Below are 15,111 nucleotides of genomic sequence, written 5' to 3' on the forward strand. Positions count from 1 at the left end.
GCACTTAATTTTCTTCTTCATGCAAGTAATGTTTCCATCAAGAAATTAAAGCATATAAAAGACAATGTTCCTTCTGTTTGTTTCTTTTTTTTTATCACAATACATCTGTTTATTTCACCTGTTCTTTAAACTATCATGACTTGGACTACTATTATAAGAAAAAGGCCATCCCCTGGTATGACAATTGACTAGCTACTCATTTACAAAGGCATTATAGCCAATAATTTTACTTTCAAGGAAAACCGCTCCTCATAGTGCCCTGCTTTTTATATCACAGCTTAAAAAAAAAAATGAAAGAAAAAAAGAAAGATGCAAACACTACTTCTAATTGGTATCTTTAACAATCTGGAGGTAGTATAAATAAATGCATAAAAGTAAATACAGCAAGACCAGAATTCCAACAATTTTTAACCACACCTGGATAGAACAGCTTGTCTTGGTAACATTGCTCATACCAGCCTCACAAACCTACTAATATCATCAAAGAAGTGATTTTTTCAACAACAATATAACTAGCAAATAGCATTTTTTCATAATGAATTTTAAATCTAATCACCATCTTGAATATCAAGTATGAATTCATTGAACTTGCTGCTCCATAAATATACAGAATGATGGTGATGAATGAAGTTGAAACCGAGACAAAGACACTGTCTTTGTGTCAGGACAGAGGTTCATTGACAGTGAGTCAGTACCCACAGCTGCATGTGGGATGTTGACTGGCTAATTATATGATAGTTGTTACATGAATTTATAGACACTTGAAGACTGCAGACTACATATAATTGTTCTTTTGTTTTGTTCTGGTAAAAAAAGCAGCTAGAGAAATGCCGGCAACTAAACAAAAAAACTTCTATTAACATATGTCATATGCCCACTACGATATTATTAACTACACAAAGATAGAGCTTTGTTAGGATATCTTAGGGTTTAATTTCCATGCTCAGACTCCAACTAGAGTTTCTAACCCACAGATCATGTAAAAGAAGCCAAGTTTTTAAGTTCTGTTCACTGTGGATGACTCATGTTATTATATACTAACCACCAACACATTTTGTTTTACCCCTTTGTTTTACGCCTGAAGTGTTCTGGCTAGGGTTTGTCTTGTTCAGTTTGTATGTTTCACATACTGCTTATTGTACCATGTAATCACTCCCCATCCTTCTCTTTTAAGCTTTTAATGAGCTCCTGCACTGGGACTTGGGCAATTTCACAAAACTACGCTACAGAACTCACCGTACGCCACTTATTACCGAGGTACACTGACCTCCAAGAAAGCACCATGCGATCTGCAGGCTTCACCGCAGATTCCTGAGAATTCACACAACTACACTGGAGACCGCTGATAAAGCAAAGAACTCAGTCTGATAAACTGCTGTTGATGTCAAGATATTTTTTTAACTCTTGTACATAAGGTTGGCATCAGGAATCAAACAATACATGTCACTAAATCCTTTTACGGAGACACAGGAGATTAAGGTTTAGCTTATGACTGGGAAGGATTCTATTCTCTGTATCAATAGGAGAAAATCTTGAAGGTGAATAAATTCCAAAAAGTCTCCAGCAAAGCAGAGGGACAGCAGCTTTAGGCATAACACAGGTCTTGCCCTGTGATTCTCTACCACTGCCTTCTGAGATTGTATCAGCAGCCAGCTCATTTTCTGATCGAGTTTAAGTAGGGAGAAAAATAAAATGTCCCAGTATCTGAAGTTTCCTGCCTAAGAGGCCCATGAAACAGTCATCATGAGAGCAGCTCGTTGTCAGATTACAGAACGTCACTGAGTTTAATACAGAAGCATGAAAGAATAGGTGAAATTATTTATTTATGTAATAAGTAGTAATGCTGAGTACTTCCAGATTCTGCTGTCTTTGCTGAGGAATGAGATAAAAATAACAATGTCACTAATCTTACAAAGACAAACAAGCACTTCTTTCCAGAAATAACTGTTAAGCATAAAATTTCAGGCATTAATCAAAGCATGTAGAGGCCTAATCCTTAGGATTCTGAAAGGAAATGTAAAGCAACACAAACTTAAAGGGGCATTTAGACTTTATTCTAAGCAGGTAGCTTCAAGAGAAACAAGCTTCGAGCCAATTTCTCAACTAGTGCGCGTTGTATTGCTTCTGCTGGTTTTAGTGAAGATGCAGCAAGTTTAAGCATCTCAGAAGTTTGTCTCTGCTGTTTGAAAGAAGTCTGGAAGAAAGAAGGGCACCACCACATGATGTTGTGAATATAAAAAAAAAAAAAAAAAAAAAAAAGTAAAACATGCTGCAAGAAGTAGCAAAGGAGACATACCCATGAGGAAAGGAAAAACACAGGACAAAAAAAATGCTTAAGAGGTTCTTTCAGGAATGAAAACTAGCAGACGCAGCACAAGGGAATGTGAACTCTGCCCAGACACTGAGAACACGGGTAAGACTTGGGGAAAAAAATTTAATACAGAAAGATATCTTTTCAAATAAAGTAGAGATGTAGCACAAGCAAGGATGAATTATATTTGTTTCCCATAGGTCAACTCCAGAAAGAGATTTCTTACAAAGATGGGTCGTTTTATCTCAGATCCACAGTCCTGTTGATAAATTTCAAAGTGATTCAACAAGAAAGAAAATTTCCCAGGGAATGAGTTCTAGCCCTTATTTAGAGCTTCCACAGGTATTGCTTAGCAGTACAGGGATACAGATAAATTGCTTGTGTCTGTTCAAAACTCATACACAGTTGCCATGAAGGAAGTGTTATGTCTGCATGTGATTTCCTGGAACAAATCAAATGTTTCTGCAGAGGAACCCATAAAATGCTGACAATATATTAAAACTGTTTTCTTTGAAAATAGTTAGCTCAAACTTATAGTCCAGGTCCACTAGGTCAGAAAAAAAAATGAAGGGAAATAAATCATATCTCAAAAAAATCTGACAGAAGAATTCAAACAATTTTAGATTATGAGACTAAAACCAAAAGCTTGAGATAAAACAGCAATAGAAACCGAACATTTACAACTCCATGTACAGAGTATACGTATACAGCAGTCCAGCAGCAAAGTCCGTGAGACAGGGCTGGGCTGATCCCAAGCTAGTCAGCATTAAGAGAAAAATACTGGGCTCTTCTGTCAGTTGCAACAGTGGCACTACAATTTGTCCATCACCAAGACAGCTGAGTACCTCGTCCAAAGGCACGTTGCTCAGCAGGCTCAGCTATCCAAACTCTTAGCATCCCCGCTGGAACCGAGCAAAGATCAGAAGGGATAGCCACATCCTCCATTAATTTTACTCTTTACCATATACAGAGGACCTGTATCTTTAGTTGATTCCATATTTTTTACTTGTTACATTTAACACACTGATAAAAGACAGCTGGAACCATCATTGAACCATCATTGAACATTCTGCCCGTCACAGGTGTGGCTAGCAACTACGCTTAAAACATCAGTGTCATCGCTTGGGAAGCCATAGGGTCCTATATTCTTTCCAACTGTAAAGAGGGCATACCTCATGTGAAAAAGAAGACCTGCTGGCTCTAGTGAGGCCAGCTTAATAAACACAAAATCTAGTTATTCCTACTATCAACACACTAGCCTCCAGTGTGTCCTGGAGAAGCAGCATCTTAAAAAGAAGCCTAGCAGCTGAGTCCTGCTCTGTAGACAGCTTTTGGTGCTGAACTCTAGCATGATGTAGAATCATAGAATAGTTTGGGTTGCAAGGGACCTTTAAACATCATCTAGTCCAATCCCCCTGCAATGCCCAGGGACATCTTCAACTAGATCAGGCTCCTCAGAGCCATGTCCAACCTGACCTTGAACGTTTCCAGAGATGGGGCATCTACCACCTCTCTGGGCAGCACGTACACTTCAGCGTCTCTGCTAGGTCAATAATTTCCAGACCCCTGCAGAATCCAGAGGGTGAACTTGCATTTAACTGTTATTTTAATGATGCTACACTAGGCTGGGTGCATCATGACCCAGGCTTTGCCTGTGATGGCAGAGCAGCCACTCAGCTTGTCAGCACCGATGGTAAGAGTCAGAAGTGTGGGGTCCGCTGTGCACCCCATGGCTGGCCGCTGTCGCAGTGACTGGGTTTGGCGGGATCTTCTTACACCATCATTTTAGAGTTACAACAGCCAGGATCAGCAATCTCTTGATCTTCAGGAGACGCCATGGCAGCTGCCTTTCAACCTCCCCCATGACTAACTGCCACCTCCCACGGGGACAACCCACCACGGTGGGCTGGGCAAGCAGGCGATGACTGGGCTCTGGGAGGCCACTGCCACCTTTACCGCCACCACCACCAGTATCTCCACCACCATTCCCTTCACCACCACCAGTATCACCACCGCCCCGAGGGGGGCCGGCGGGCGCAGCTCTACCCCAGGCTCGCCTCAGGGTTCCTCCCCACCCTCAGCGGGCGCTTACAACCCTTGGCGGGGGAACGCTGAGGGACGCCCCGCGCGCCTTCCGCGCGCTCCCGCCCCGCCTCGCCATTGGCCGCGGCCCGGCGGCGGCGCCGCGCGCTGCTGCCGCCGTCAGCCGCGGGGCGGGCGGGGGAGAGGCGGGTGGTGTGTCCCGCACGTCATATCAGCCGCCCGGCCGGGATTGGCTGCGGCGTCTCACCCGACTGGACGCGGGCGCCGGGGCTTGGCGCGGCGGCTCCCGCGCTCGGCGCTCGCGCCCGGCCCCGCCCCCGCCCGGCGCGGCCCGGCCCGAAGGGAGGGGTGGCGGAGCGGCGTGGAGCGGCGGGGCCCTCGCTGCCTCCGGCCGCCGGTAGGTCGGCGGCGGGTAACGTGACACCCGCGGCTGGGGGCTTATAAACCTTACGCGGGCGGCGGCGGTGAGGTGGGAGGGAGGCGGCGGAGTGGCGGCCGTTCGCCCTCCCTCACGGGCTGAGGCGGCGGCGGGAGTCAGCGGGCTCCTGAGGTGAGAGAGCGGGGAGGTTTAACGCGAACACCGTTCCCGAGGGAGAAGGGGCTGCGCGGGAGTGGCGGGGTGTCCCTGTCCGCCTCCTCCCCCGGGACCGGGACCCCGCCGCTGACAGGCCGAGGCAGCGCAGCCGCGGACCGGGCTCCCGCCTTCCCCTCCCCGCCCGCTGCTTCTGGAGCCGGGTGGGTGCCGGAGGAGGGCGGCAGTACGCGAGGGCCCGAGCTGGGCCGTTGTTGTTTGGTGGGGGGGGTTGTAACGGGCTGTGGCCGCGCGTGTGTTTCAGGAGTGCGGTGAAGCCGATGCCCCGGTTGGAGAGCTGCGCCTGGAGCTGTTCCTGCACCGCCCGGGGAAGGCACAAACCCCCGCTGGGGGACGCGGCTGCCGGGCTGGCCGCCAAGGTGGGCGACATGCTGAGCTCCTCCGTCGCCAGCCCCTCGCTGACGTTGGCGGGTCCCGGAGCACGCGGCCCCAGCACCTCCAGTGCCACCAGCAGCACCAGCAGCACCTTGAACTTGAGTCAACACCTGGTGCAGAGGAGCGTGGTGCTCTTCGTCGTGGGTGCTTTCATGGCCCTGGTGCTGAACTTGCTGCAGATCCAGAGGAATGTGACTCTGTTTCCCGACGAAGTGATTTCCACTCTCTTCTCCTCCGCCTGGTGGGTGCCCCCGTGCTGCGGAACGGCGGCAGGTGAGTTGCTGACCTCCACGAGTGATTCTCCCCCCGCATCCCCCCCCCAGTGGGGAGGAGAGGCAGTGGGGCTGAATTTGTGACCTGTGTGCGTGGGAGCTTAGCACTTCCACCACCTGCACTGAGTGACGCCAACCTTGGCTTTTGGCAGGACGCGTGCCCATTCCGGCTTTATCCACGCTTTTCCCGCGTGTCCGAAGGCGCTTTTTGTGTGTGTTGTTTTTTTCCTTTTTTTCCGACCTGGTGCACACTGAACGTGGGTAAAGCGTATTTTTCCCGCAGCGCGGTGCGGCCTGGCGTGAAGGCGAGCGTGGAAACACGCCCCCCGCCCCCCCGGGGCCGCCAGTGACAGCGCCAGTCCCGCGCGGGATTTCCCCGCGAGTGGGGCCGCGCCGCCGCTTGTCTCCACCCCTCGGCGGCCATTGGCTGCCGGCGAACTGGTGAGTGGCGGGCGGCGCTCGCCATTGGCTGCCGGCGCGAACTGGCCACGGGCTGGGCCGAAAACAAGGAAGTCACGTGCGGCGGCGCGCTGCCCAGCACGCCACTCGCCGCTGGGCGCTCGCCCCTGCCCGTCCCCGGTAGCGCCTCCAGAGCCGCCGCACAAAACAGCCGGTGAAACCTCGGTGCGGTTGGCGGAGCAGCCGGCGATTACCCGGTGCTTTAGCGTGAATAACTCCCTCCTGCCCTTCTCAAAATAACGCCTTGGTGAAGGGTTAGGGGATTAAAAAGGTGTTAAATAAAAATAAAAGGGGAGGGAGGGAGAGGAAAAAAAAAGGAAATAAACCCACTGTAATCTTTTTTTTAGTTTGCAATGAAAGTACTTTAAACAGCTCTTCCATGTTTGTTTTTCATGCAGTGATATTGTCATGTGCTACTTGTACCTCATAGTAAGGGAGTATGAATGATAAATCATAAACTTGAATGAATGATAAACTGCGTAGTAAAAAGAGATGGCCACGGGATATGCTCCAATGAGAGGTTTCATAGTCCTGTCACAGTTGGATTGAACTTTGGCATTTAGCTGTTATCGTAAGGTTCTGATAACTGGCATCAGAATAATGAAGCTGTTTCAGCATCAGATCACATGTTTTTCTTAGAATGGTGTGTCTTGTAGCCTTCTTAATATAGAGGTTATTCCTCTTAGGGGTTTAAGAAGGGGGAGAAAAGGGGGTAGGAAAGGAAACGAACATAGATGTTACATACAGTTAAAGCAGTTTGTCTGCTTGTCTAACCCTGGAGTTGGTGACAACACATGGAGTTCCAAGTACCAAGAGTGATACTCATTTACTGTTTGTGCTAGCAACTGAGTTAACAGTAACCTGTGTTTTTATTCTGCAACAAATTGGCAGACTGATAAGGCTGAGGAAAATGCTACATGAGGATAAGAACTTTGTCTGGTTAGTAGTATGAGTAGTTATTTTTCCCTGACATAAATATGACTGATGGCAAGTACTTCTTTAAGTTCAGATCTGCTTCTATTTGGTATCAAAATTCATCTGTTGGATGGCAGCATAGGCTGATTTACAGCCCAGCAGAAGGAGAGGAAGCAGCTCTGCCAAGAAGCTTTTAAGTCCTGGCAAATACTTAATTCAGGGTCTGATTCACAGCTAATGAGTCGAGTTCATAAAACAGTCTGCCCTGCACATAAGCAATAAACACATATTCCATTCCTCGCTATAATTAAGCTTTTTGTTATGCTTTATTATTTATTGGTACAAGACAAGCTATCTGCTCAGGATGTCAAATGATATATGCTTATGGGAGAAAAGGAGCTTGCAGTCAGATACCTTAACATTGCAATATATATCTTTGCTTTAAAGGTTCAAACAGAATATTCTTTGTTAAAGGGCTGTGTGTGGTTTTTTTTTTTTTTCTTTTCTAAAGGGGGGAGGTAGTAGTTGTCTTGTCATCAAGCTTACAGTAGTATGATAAGCACCTCGCTACTTTGTCAAGCACTTATTTGCCAAACTAATATTTAGTAATATTGAAGTAATGATTGTATAATGGTTAGTACAAGTAGTCTTACTTCTCTTGCAGCTGTCGTTGGCCTGCTGTATCCCTGCATCGATAGCCACCTTGGGGAGCCACACAAGTTCAAGAGAGAGTGGGCCAGCGTAATGCGATGTATAGCAGTTTTCGTTGGCATTAACCATGCAAGTGCTGTATCCTTGAACTAGTTTACATTGTTCCTCGATGTGCTTAGTCTGTTGTCAGTTCCCCCCATTGATATCTGGGAGAATTACAAAGGTAAGGATGGTGCTACTGGCAGAGACATAAACTTCTGCGAGACCTGCAGTACACTGCAATAGTTACTGTAAGATAGATAACACAGTTCATTTAAAAGTAGTTGGGGGGAGGTCTTGTGGGGGGAGAGGGATAGCCATCGTAGTATGTCTGGTTTAACTGCAAGCACAACAGTGTAAGATGTGTTATTTTAATCTGCATGTTGTCTACATCTAATAGTTAACACAATTAACTAGTGAGGTGTGCTGAACTATTCAGTAAGAGTGTTCTTTGCATTGAATAATGATGGTTTGAGCAGAAAACCTAAATCAGCAGGGATAGGTTACTTGAGACAAAAATCCATACAAGTTAAATATGTTACAATATAGTATATTCTTTAGATGCTCAGTGTGACAAAAACTGGTGTTGCCTTTGCACTCGCACACCAGTCAAAGTCAGCAAGAGCTATGACTGCTCAGCAGGCCTGAAAACCTTAATGTAGAGTATTTAGAGATACAGAATCATGCTTACTTTCAGTTTGAGTTCTCCCTTGTTCACTTTCAGCAGCAGGATGTCTGCAGACTTAAAAGGATTGTCCTTAACATCTTTTTCTAGAAACTAGATTTTGCAAACAACGTCCAGCTGTCCCTGACTCTAGCAGCCTTGTCACTGGGTCTTTGGTGGACATTTGATCGTTCAAGAAGTGGTCTTGGACTTGGAATTACAATAGCCTTTGTAGCAACTCTGATAACCCAGTTTCTTGTATATAATGGTGTTTATCAGTAAGTTACACTTTTAAAATACTATTTCAACTCTCTTGTCTTAATTAAAATCAGGGGTTTGCATGCACTGGAAGTTAGTTATTAACGTATTTGGCATGTTCTTAAAAGACATTTTGTTTGTCTAAGGCAGCTGATTGTCCAGTTGTTCTAAATGATTAGATTGAGAACTGGGGGTGGAGGGTGGAGAGCAGACAAATTGGGATGTATGTTGAAATGGTAACAGCTCAGCAAACTGAACTTCTGTTGGCTTGGTATATCATTAACTGGCTCTCAGGCAAGAGAATTTCTAAACCTTGCTGGCTAAGACATTGGGGTTTGGAAGCTTGTTAAGTTAACAGACTTAATTTGGCCCCCATTCTTCTTCTCCTGTGCTATTGGTTTGGTTTGGGCCCAGGGAGGGAATTCTATAGCATCTTGTTAACAGTGTGTAAGGTGATGATAATAACTTGTCTCTAACTTATTTCCTTTTGTTTTACTAGGTATACATCCCCAGATTTTCTTTACATCCGTTCTTGGCTTCCATGTATATTTTTCTCAGGAGGTGTGACTGTAGGAAACATAGGACGCCAACTGGCTATGGTAATCGCTGTATAAGTAGCATTTCCTTTAACAATCCAAATACATTCCACTGGTGTTAGTCCAAGAACAAACTATGCCTTTAAGGGTATGACTCACAAATTGACAGAGATAAATAAGATATCTTCCTAAGAGTTGAAATGTAAGCGTACAACCTGTGTTGCCAGTCAAGTGAGAATTGTCTTAATGATTGTTTGATTATCTTCTGTATTTAACTTTTTTTCCAGCAACAGCCTAAATAAGACTGGAATGAGTACACCACTTCTGCTGAGAATCTCAATCATTTCTGCTCCGTCATCTAAAGGATGATGTCAAAGATTTTTAACATCTAAAGTAGCTAGAAAACTGCAACACAGATGGGTTTTCACTAATTATTTATGCAGTAAAGCATTTTTGTTATGTAGATGAAAGGAAAAGTCCCTATGTAGCATTAAATTCCACCACTTTAGAATCAAGTATACTCTTTCTGGTCACTTAAGATGTAGTTCAAGTATCACTCCATGTATGGGATAATATAGTAGAAATTACTATCTCATTTGCTTGGTTCTTAAGTAATTATTTCCTTATAGCGTATTTAAGAGTAAACCTGGCCATATGTCTGCCCATCAGCTTAAGGCTTGGTTGTGAAGAGTGTTCTGACACTGGATAGTAATAATTAATACTGTATTGATTTAACTTCCGTTTTCTTTGCTACATAAGCCCTTTATCCTGGAAAACATCCTTCAAGTATTTCACTTCGCCAAGGCTGCTGTGGTTTAGGTGCCTTTAATTTTTACTGAAGGGCAGGCATTTGTAGGCTCGGGAGCGCCCGAAACATCAGTCCCTGAACTGTTTAGTGTGGGGGAAAGCTGCTTTTTGAGACTGAACCGTGAATGAGTAAAAAGATCAGCGTAAAGCTAGCTGTCCTGCCTGCAACAGGCTTTCTGTCTCTTCTGCCTAGCCGTGCTAACCCAGTGGATGGATGCTAATGTACTTCTAATGTGGATAGTCTGAACTTGATGCTGCAGATGGACAGGCTTGCCAACAAGCTGGGGAAGAGCCATGTTGCTTGATCACCACTGGCTAACATTAAAGATCAGTTTCTTTAGTATTGATTCTCAGCTACACTAAATTAACAGTAACCTTTGGTAGAAAAGGCTGTTTAAAAAGAAAAGAAAAAAAAAAGCATGGGGCAAATCTACTGCTGCTCCTGTTCTTGAGGTTTCTCTTTCACAGTGACTCAATACCAAGTTACAGATTTCCCAAGACCATGGTCAAAATCTAAACTTCACAGTCAATTTTGGTTTGCTCTGAGGTTTTACAAAATACAAGCTCACTACTCTTCCTTCAAATCCCAGTGGTGCATGCTATCTGCATGAGTTTTTTCTTAGGACTACATGTATGGGAGGAAGAGAGGGTATAATTTATTTTTTTTTAAATTTGCCACTCGCATCAAGTGAAAAAGGTAGATTAATATGGTTTTATTTAAGCTTTACTATTGCAAGCAGAGTCTCTGAGTAAAATTATAGTCAGTTACGTGCTACAGTTCTGTATTTCACAATTGGCATATGCAGCGTTTCCAGTTGCTATGTTTCTTATGTTAGAAATCACAGGAAGGGAATCTTAGAGAAGAAAGAGATAAAATAAATTTAGGTGCATAAGATATCTTTTTTTTCTTTTTTCCTTTGCATTCTTTTTGCCTGGCACCTCACCTGAATGTAGTTAAAATCAGACTGGCTCCTGCCTGCAACGTTCCTGTCAATCTTGTTATCTTTCTTCCAAAGAAAGATAGAAGTTGGCAAGGCAAAGCATTCTGTTCTGGTTATCTAGAAGTAACTTCTCATGTGTTTTATATTGCCATTGCTTAGTCTGGAAAAACTTGGAGAAGCCCAACATTTTCATAGGAACACTTCTGTAAGTCACTGTGAAGCATTCCGTGCTGGAAATTCAAAGAATTCCCCTGCTGAAACAGAATGGTAGCATTCAGCCTACTGGGTTTTTCTTCTATAGATGTGACCCAAAAGCATCAGTCTGTTTTGTCAGCCATTGTGAATGTAGCAAGAAGATGGAATATCACATTTTTTTTAAATGAAACCTGAATAAAACATTTTTGTAGCTATATTCTCCTGTAGTCCCTGAGCTGTTTGGCTGCATGTGACAGTTGCAGATCATTTTCTGGGCATGTCTAGAGTAGGAGTCGGCACCTGTGGAAAATGCTCTAGTGGAGTAAAGTTGCCTTGCATCTTCCTCAGCCCCTGCCTAGCTTTTGCAGTTAGAGGAAAAAAATTAGAAGTAGAATGAGAACTGTCCTTGAGACATCCCCTCCCGTCCTGAGAGACGTTGGCTGGGAGATGCTTGCTGCTTTTCAATCACTGGATTTCGAGTGAGCTTAAGTGCAGTAACCAAGTGCAGTGCTACCTTTAAGCATACCTGCTGTTAGCAGAGGGGTTTGGGTTTGGTTTGTTTGTTGTTGGATTGTTGGTTTTGGTGTTGTGTTTGTTTTTTTTTTTTCTTCATTGCTGTCAGCCTGAGGATGAAATCCAACATTTTGTTTAATAGCTTGACCTCAAAAGAAAAGGTGAAGGTGCTGCTGCCACCATCAGCTCTCGCTGCTCATTATGACAACTTGCTCAGTCAGTGCTCATCAGCTGGGTTAAAGGGATGGCAACACTTCATTTTGAGTTGTAACCATCGTTCTCAACATCTGGCAAACTAGGGTGGTATCCAGAGCTTGGATCTCGCAAATACCTATTGTTTGCTACTGCTTGAAGCTGCAGAACTGTGAACGGATTTAGTCCTTGCGAATACATTGGCATTTTGGCTGTAGAATGAGAACATATTACAAGCTTTGTTTTAAAGCAAAGTTGGTTAAATTAAACTGACATGCTATAGGGTTTCATACTAGAAAAGGGGCTTAGGAGGAAATGAGTGAGTCATCTGACACCAGGCTTTGATTAGAAAGTAAAGTAACATGCTCAAAGACAGTTTGAAAGAGGCCTGTTTTTTTGGTTGGTTTTTTTTTTAAAGAATGCGCATTTAGTGAAGCACTGTGTACTTTCTGCTAAGAAATAAACTGTCATAGGGAGGAGAGCTAACGAAGTCTTATAAAAAGCAGTGCGATTGGTAGCTGGATTTATCAGAAGCGCTGATTGAGGCAGCACAGACCCATAGTGACTTTCTTGTCCGCAGCTAAGGAACATGTCATCATTGAGCTTTTATAAGAGGCCATGTCTGCTAGGTCATTGTCAGCCTACCTGAAGTTAGTTGACTATTTAATCCTTGAAAATATTGCTTACTGTAGTCACTTATCAGATGGCATTAAAATATAACCCGTGCTTGTTGTTTTTTCTCCATAGGGTATTCCAGAGAAACCACACAATGACTAAATCTTTGAAGAAGAGAGCACGGTGCCAGTGTGAAAGCAACATTACGAAGATGTGTTCCTGTTTTAAATTGAAGATTATTTAGAAAAAAAATAATCTCTTTATGGGCTCACTGCACAAATGACTTGTGGAAAAAATATTAATCCACTCTTAGAATAGCCAAGTGAAATTAACTGCTTATCTTGAAATCTTACCCTGATTTACCACATAAGCATTTGCATATGGCTGTTCTCTGGAAGAGTTTAACACCAAGTTGCATACAACTGTTCAGGCTAAGTGGCAGTTTTCCAAGTATTAGATTCCAATGTAAGTTATTGAAGCAGCTGCCGTATTTTAAAGCCCTGAAACTGAAATTTAATTACAAGCTCTTGTATCAGTGCCCAAAGGAAGTAGATCGATGGTGCTTAACAATGATGAAGTATGGTTTAATAGGAATAGTATTTATCCAAATCTTTAAAAAAATAGGGTTATTTAAAAATAAGAGTGATCGAAACAGATTAAAGGCATTGCACTAATGCTTTTAGGAGTCTTATGAAGGAATCATGCCCTTACTTGTAATGCTGCATTAAGTTTCTGTCTTTGATGGTGAAGGTTGGAGGGACGAAAGGTTGGAAGTCACTTAATTGGGAATTCCTATATTACTTCAGTACGACAGGTGAACACTGGAGACAATCTTGTTCTAACGTGAACTTCATCAGGAAATTCTGACTGGAAATTTCATTACTTCTGAAGCTTTCAGTCAGATTTGCAAGAATCAAGTTCTGGCTCCAATTCAGTACGAAGTTTAAGCGTGCGTGCTCCTGCTTAATGTTAGACATACGCTTCTGTGTCTCGCTGAAGGAGATCTTGGGTATCTTAAATGTCTGGTGTCACTGAAAAAATATGCATTGCAGGCTGCTGCTCGGCCATTGAGGATGTGCCCCCAACTCTGAGATCTGCAGTTTCCTCCTAGAGGTGTCCTTGATCTTGCTTCTGTTTGAGTGAGTGTTTTGACCGAAATGCTTGGAAACAGAAGTGGCCTAAAATGTGATTTAAACTGTATGTGAAGAATAGCAAACAGCTTGTTTTCTCAGTTCAGTTTCTGAAAGAGATCACTACTTGTTTTTTCACAACCCTATAGAATTTGCAATCTGTGATTGCCTTCTTTAAAAAAAAAAAAAAAAGTGCTTATGTCACTACATTAAACATTTGATGTTTCTTAATACTTAGTTCTGGTGAGCACAACATATTCATTCGATAGCTTAGACCACAGGAGACCTAAATAGCAAGTATTAGGTCTTAAAGTTAAAGTGCAATGTACAGTAAATCTGAGCCTCGTGTTCTCTTCAATATCGATCATTTCTTATGAGAGATTAAAGAGAAAAGGGTTCTGAGTTCATTTCAATGCTGCATGGAGTCAAATGGAGCAATAATTTATTTAACTAGTAAAGCTAGTTTTGTTGTATCTTTCATTGAACCCAAATTTTTAGAAATACTCCAATTTTGTGGTTATGGTGTACTTGTAAACTTTTATGGATTTGCCTTTTTGTATTATGCATTTATTTTTTTTGTGTTCATTTCCAATCTTACATGGCTTCAGATATAGTTAGAGGCATTGGTTAAAGACTGACCCATCAAAAAAGATGCTGAGGCAAGGTAGCAGTGTTCTGGCTGTTTTCACTCTTCTAAGGGAATGCTGTAACTGCTGCTTGTCCTTTTTTTGTAGCAGGAAAAGTTTAGCATAAAGTCCGTATTACAGAATGGACCCCAATTCTAATCTTGCTTTGGTGTAAATCAAGAGTAATTTCATTGGTATAAGATCCTTCCTCAGATGTTAAAAACCCAAATAATCACATTTTATAGGACTACTTGAAGAAATCAGGTCCTCGGATCAGGACTAGATCAGCTCAGCTGTTTTAAGAAGAATGCTACCTGCTGGGGAGACAGTTTTGTAATCATCTTGACACCAGTTTCAAAACATTATAAAACCAGATGGAAGTAAAGGTGACAGTGATGTCTACAGCTGTTTGATTGATAGGGAAGTATTTAAGATTTACTTGTAAAGACTGAAACTAAATCTGTGTATGTTAGAAATTATGCAGCCAAAAATGTAAATCAAGTTCATTTTTTGCCAATACTTCTGAGTATCTTAACCAAAGTGATTTAAGTTTGGAAGAAGCAGGAGGGGAGTGAAGAAAATTTGCACTATTCTGAATTTGAACACTTAAATTCTCATTCTTACTGATAAGTTTTCAGCGGTGTGTTTGGTTTTACACTTTTTTTACTATTAAAGTTTTAAGATGAAGTCATGTTTGCCTTGGATTCTCTGTATTCACATTATGCAGGAATCTTTCTTGAAAAGGTCAGTTGTTATGGTTGCATAACAAATATTCAGTCATGCGTACTCAGTGGTTTAAAAAAAAAATCCTAAACTGAATTTAGAGATTATCTTCTGGAGGGGCTTCCAGCTTGGGTTATACAGTTAAAGAAAAAGAGTCTTGCTACTGTGCCAAGAAGGCGGCGTAAGTGTGTTACGGTTATGTCACTTAAGGTACAGAATCTTATTACTATTGTCTCCCAAGATGCTGAAATTCA

General features: G+C 43.0%; 1 protein-coding gene across 1 annotated transcript; it reads left to right on the plus strand.

Annotated features, from left to right (window-relative positions):
* Positions 1–4,845: 4,845 nt before the first annotated feature.
* INSIG1 (insulin induced gene 1) lies at positions 4,846–14,825 on the plus strand. Its single transcript, XM_082499423.1, has 6 exons — positions 4,846–4,904; positions 5,191–5,594; positions 7,632–7,756; positions 8,433–8,599; positions 9,079–9,178; positions 12,511–14,825. The coding sequence occupies exons 2-6, from the start codon at positions 5,207–5,209 to the stop codon at positions 12,538–12,540; spliced, it is 810 nt and encodes a 269-aa protein (XP_082355549.1). The 5' UTR covers positions 4,846–4,904; positions 5,191–5,206; the 3' UTR covers positions 12,541–14,825.
* The last annotated feature ends 286 nt before the right edge of the window (positions 14,826–15,111 follow it).

Source organism: Vanellus vanellus (genome assembly GCF_965231255.1).
Source record: "Vanellus vanellus genome assembly, chromosome: 2".
Taxonomy (NCBI): domain Eukaryota; kingdom Metazoa; phylum Chordata; class Aves; order Charadriiformes; family Charadriidae; genus Vanellus; species Vanellus vanellus.

What these genes read in the sequence shown, in the direction of transcription:
- INSIG1 (XM_082499423.1), top strand. Translation starts at nt 5,207, where the DNA reads ATGCCCCGGTTGGAGAGCTGCGCCTGGAGCTGTTCCTGCACCGCCCGG. An exon ending in GTGCTGCGGAACGGCGGCAG is followed by an intron (nt 5,595 to 7,631) that starts GTGAGTTGCTGA and finishes CTTCTCTTGCAG; the next exon opens with CTGTCGTTGGCCTGCTGTAT. An exon ending in GTATATAATGGTGTTTATCA is followed by an intron (nt 8,600 to 9,078) that starts GTAAGTTACACT and finishes TTGTTTTACTAG; the next exon opens with GTATACATCCCCAGATTTTC.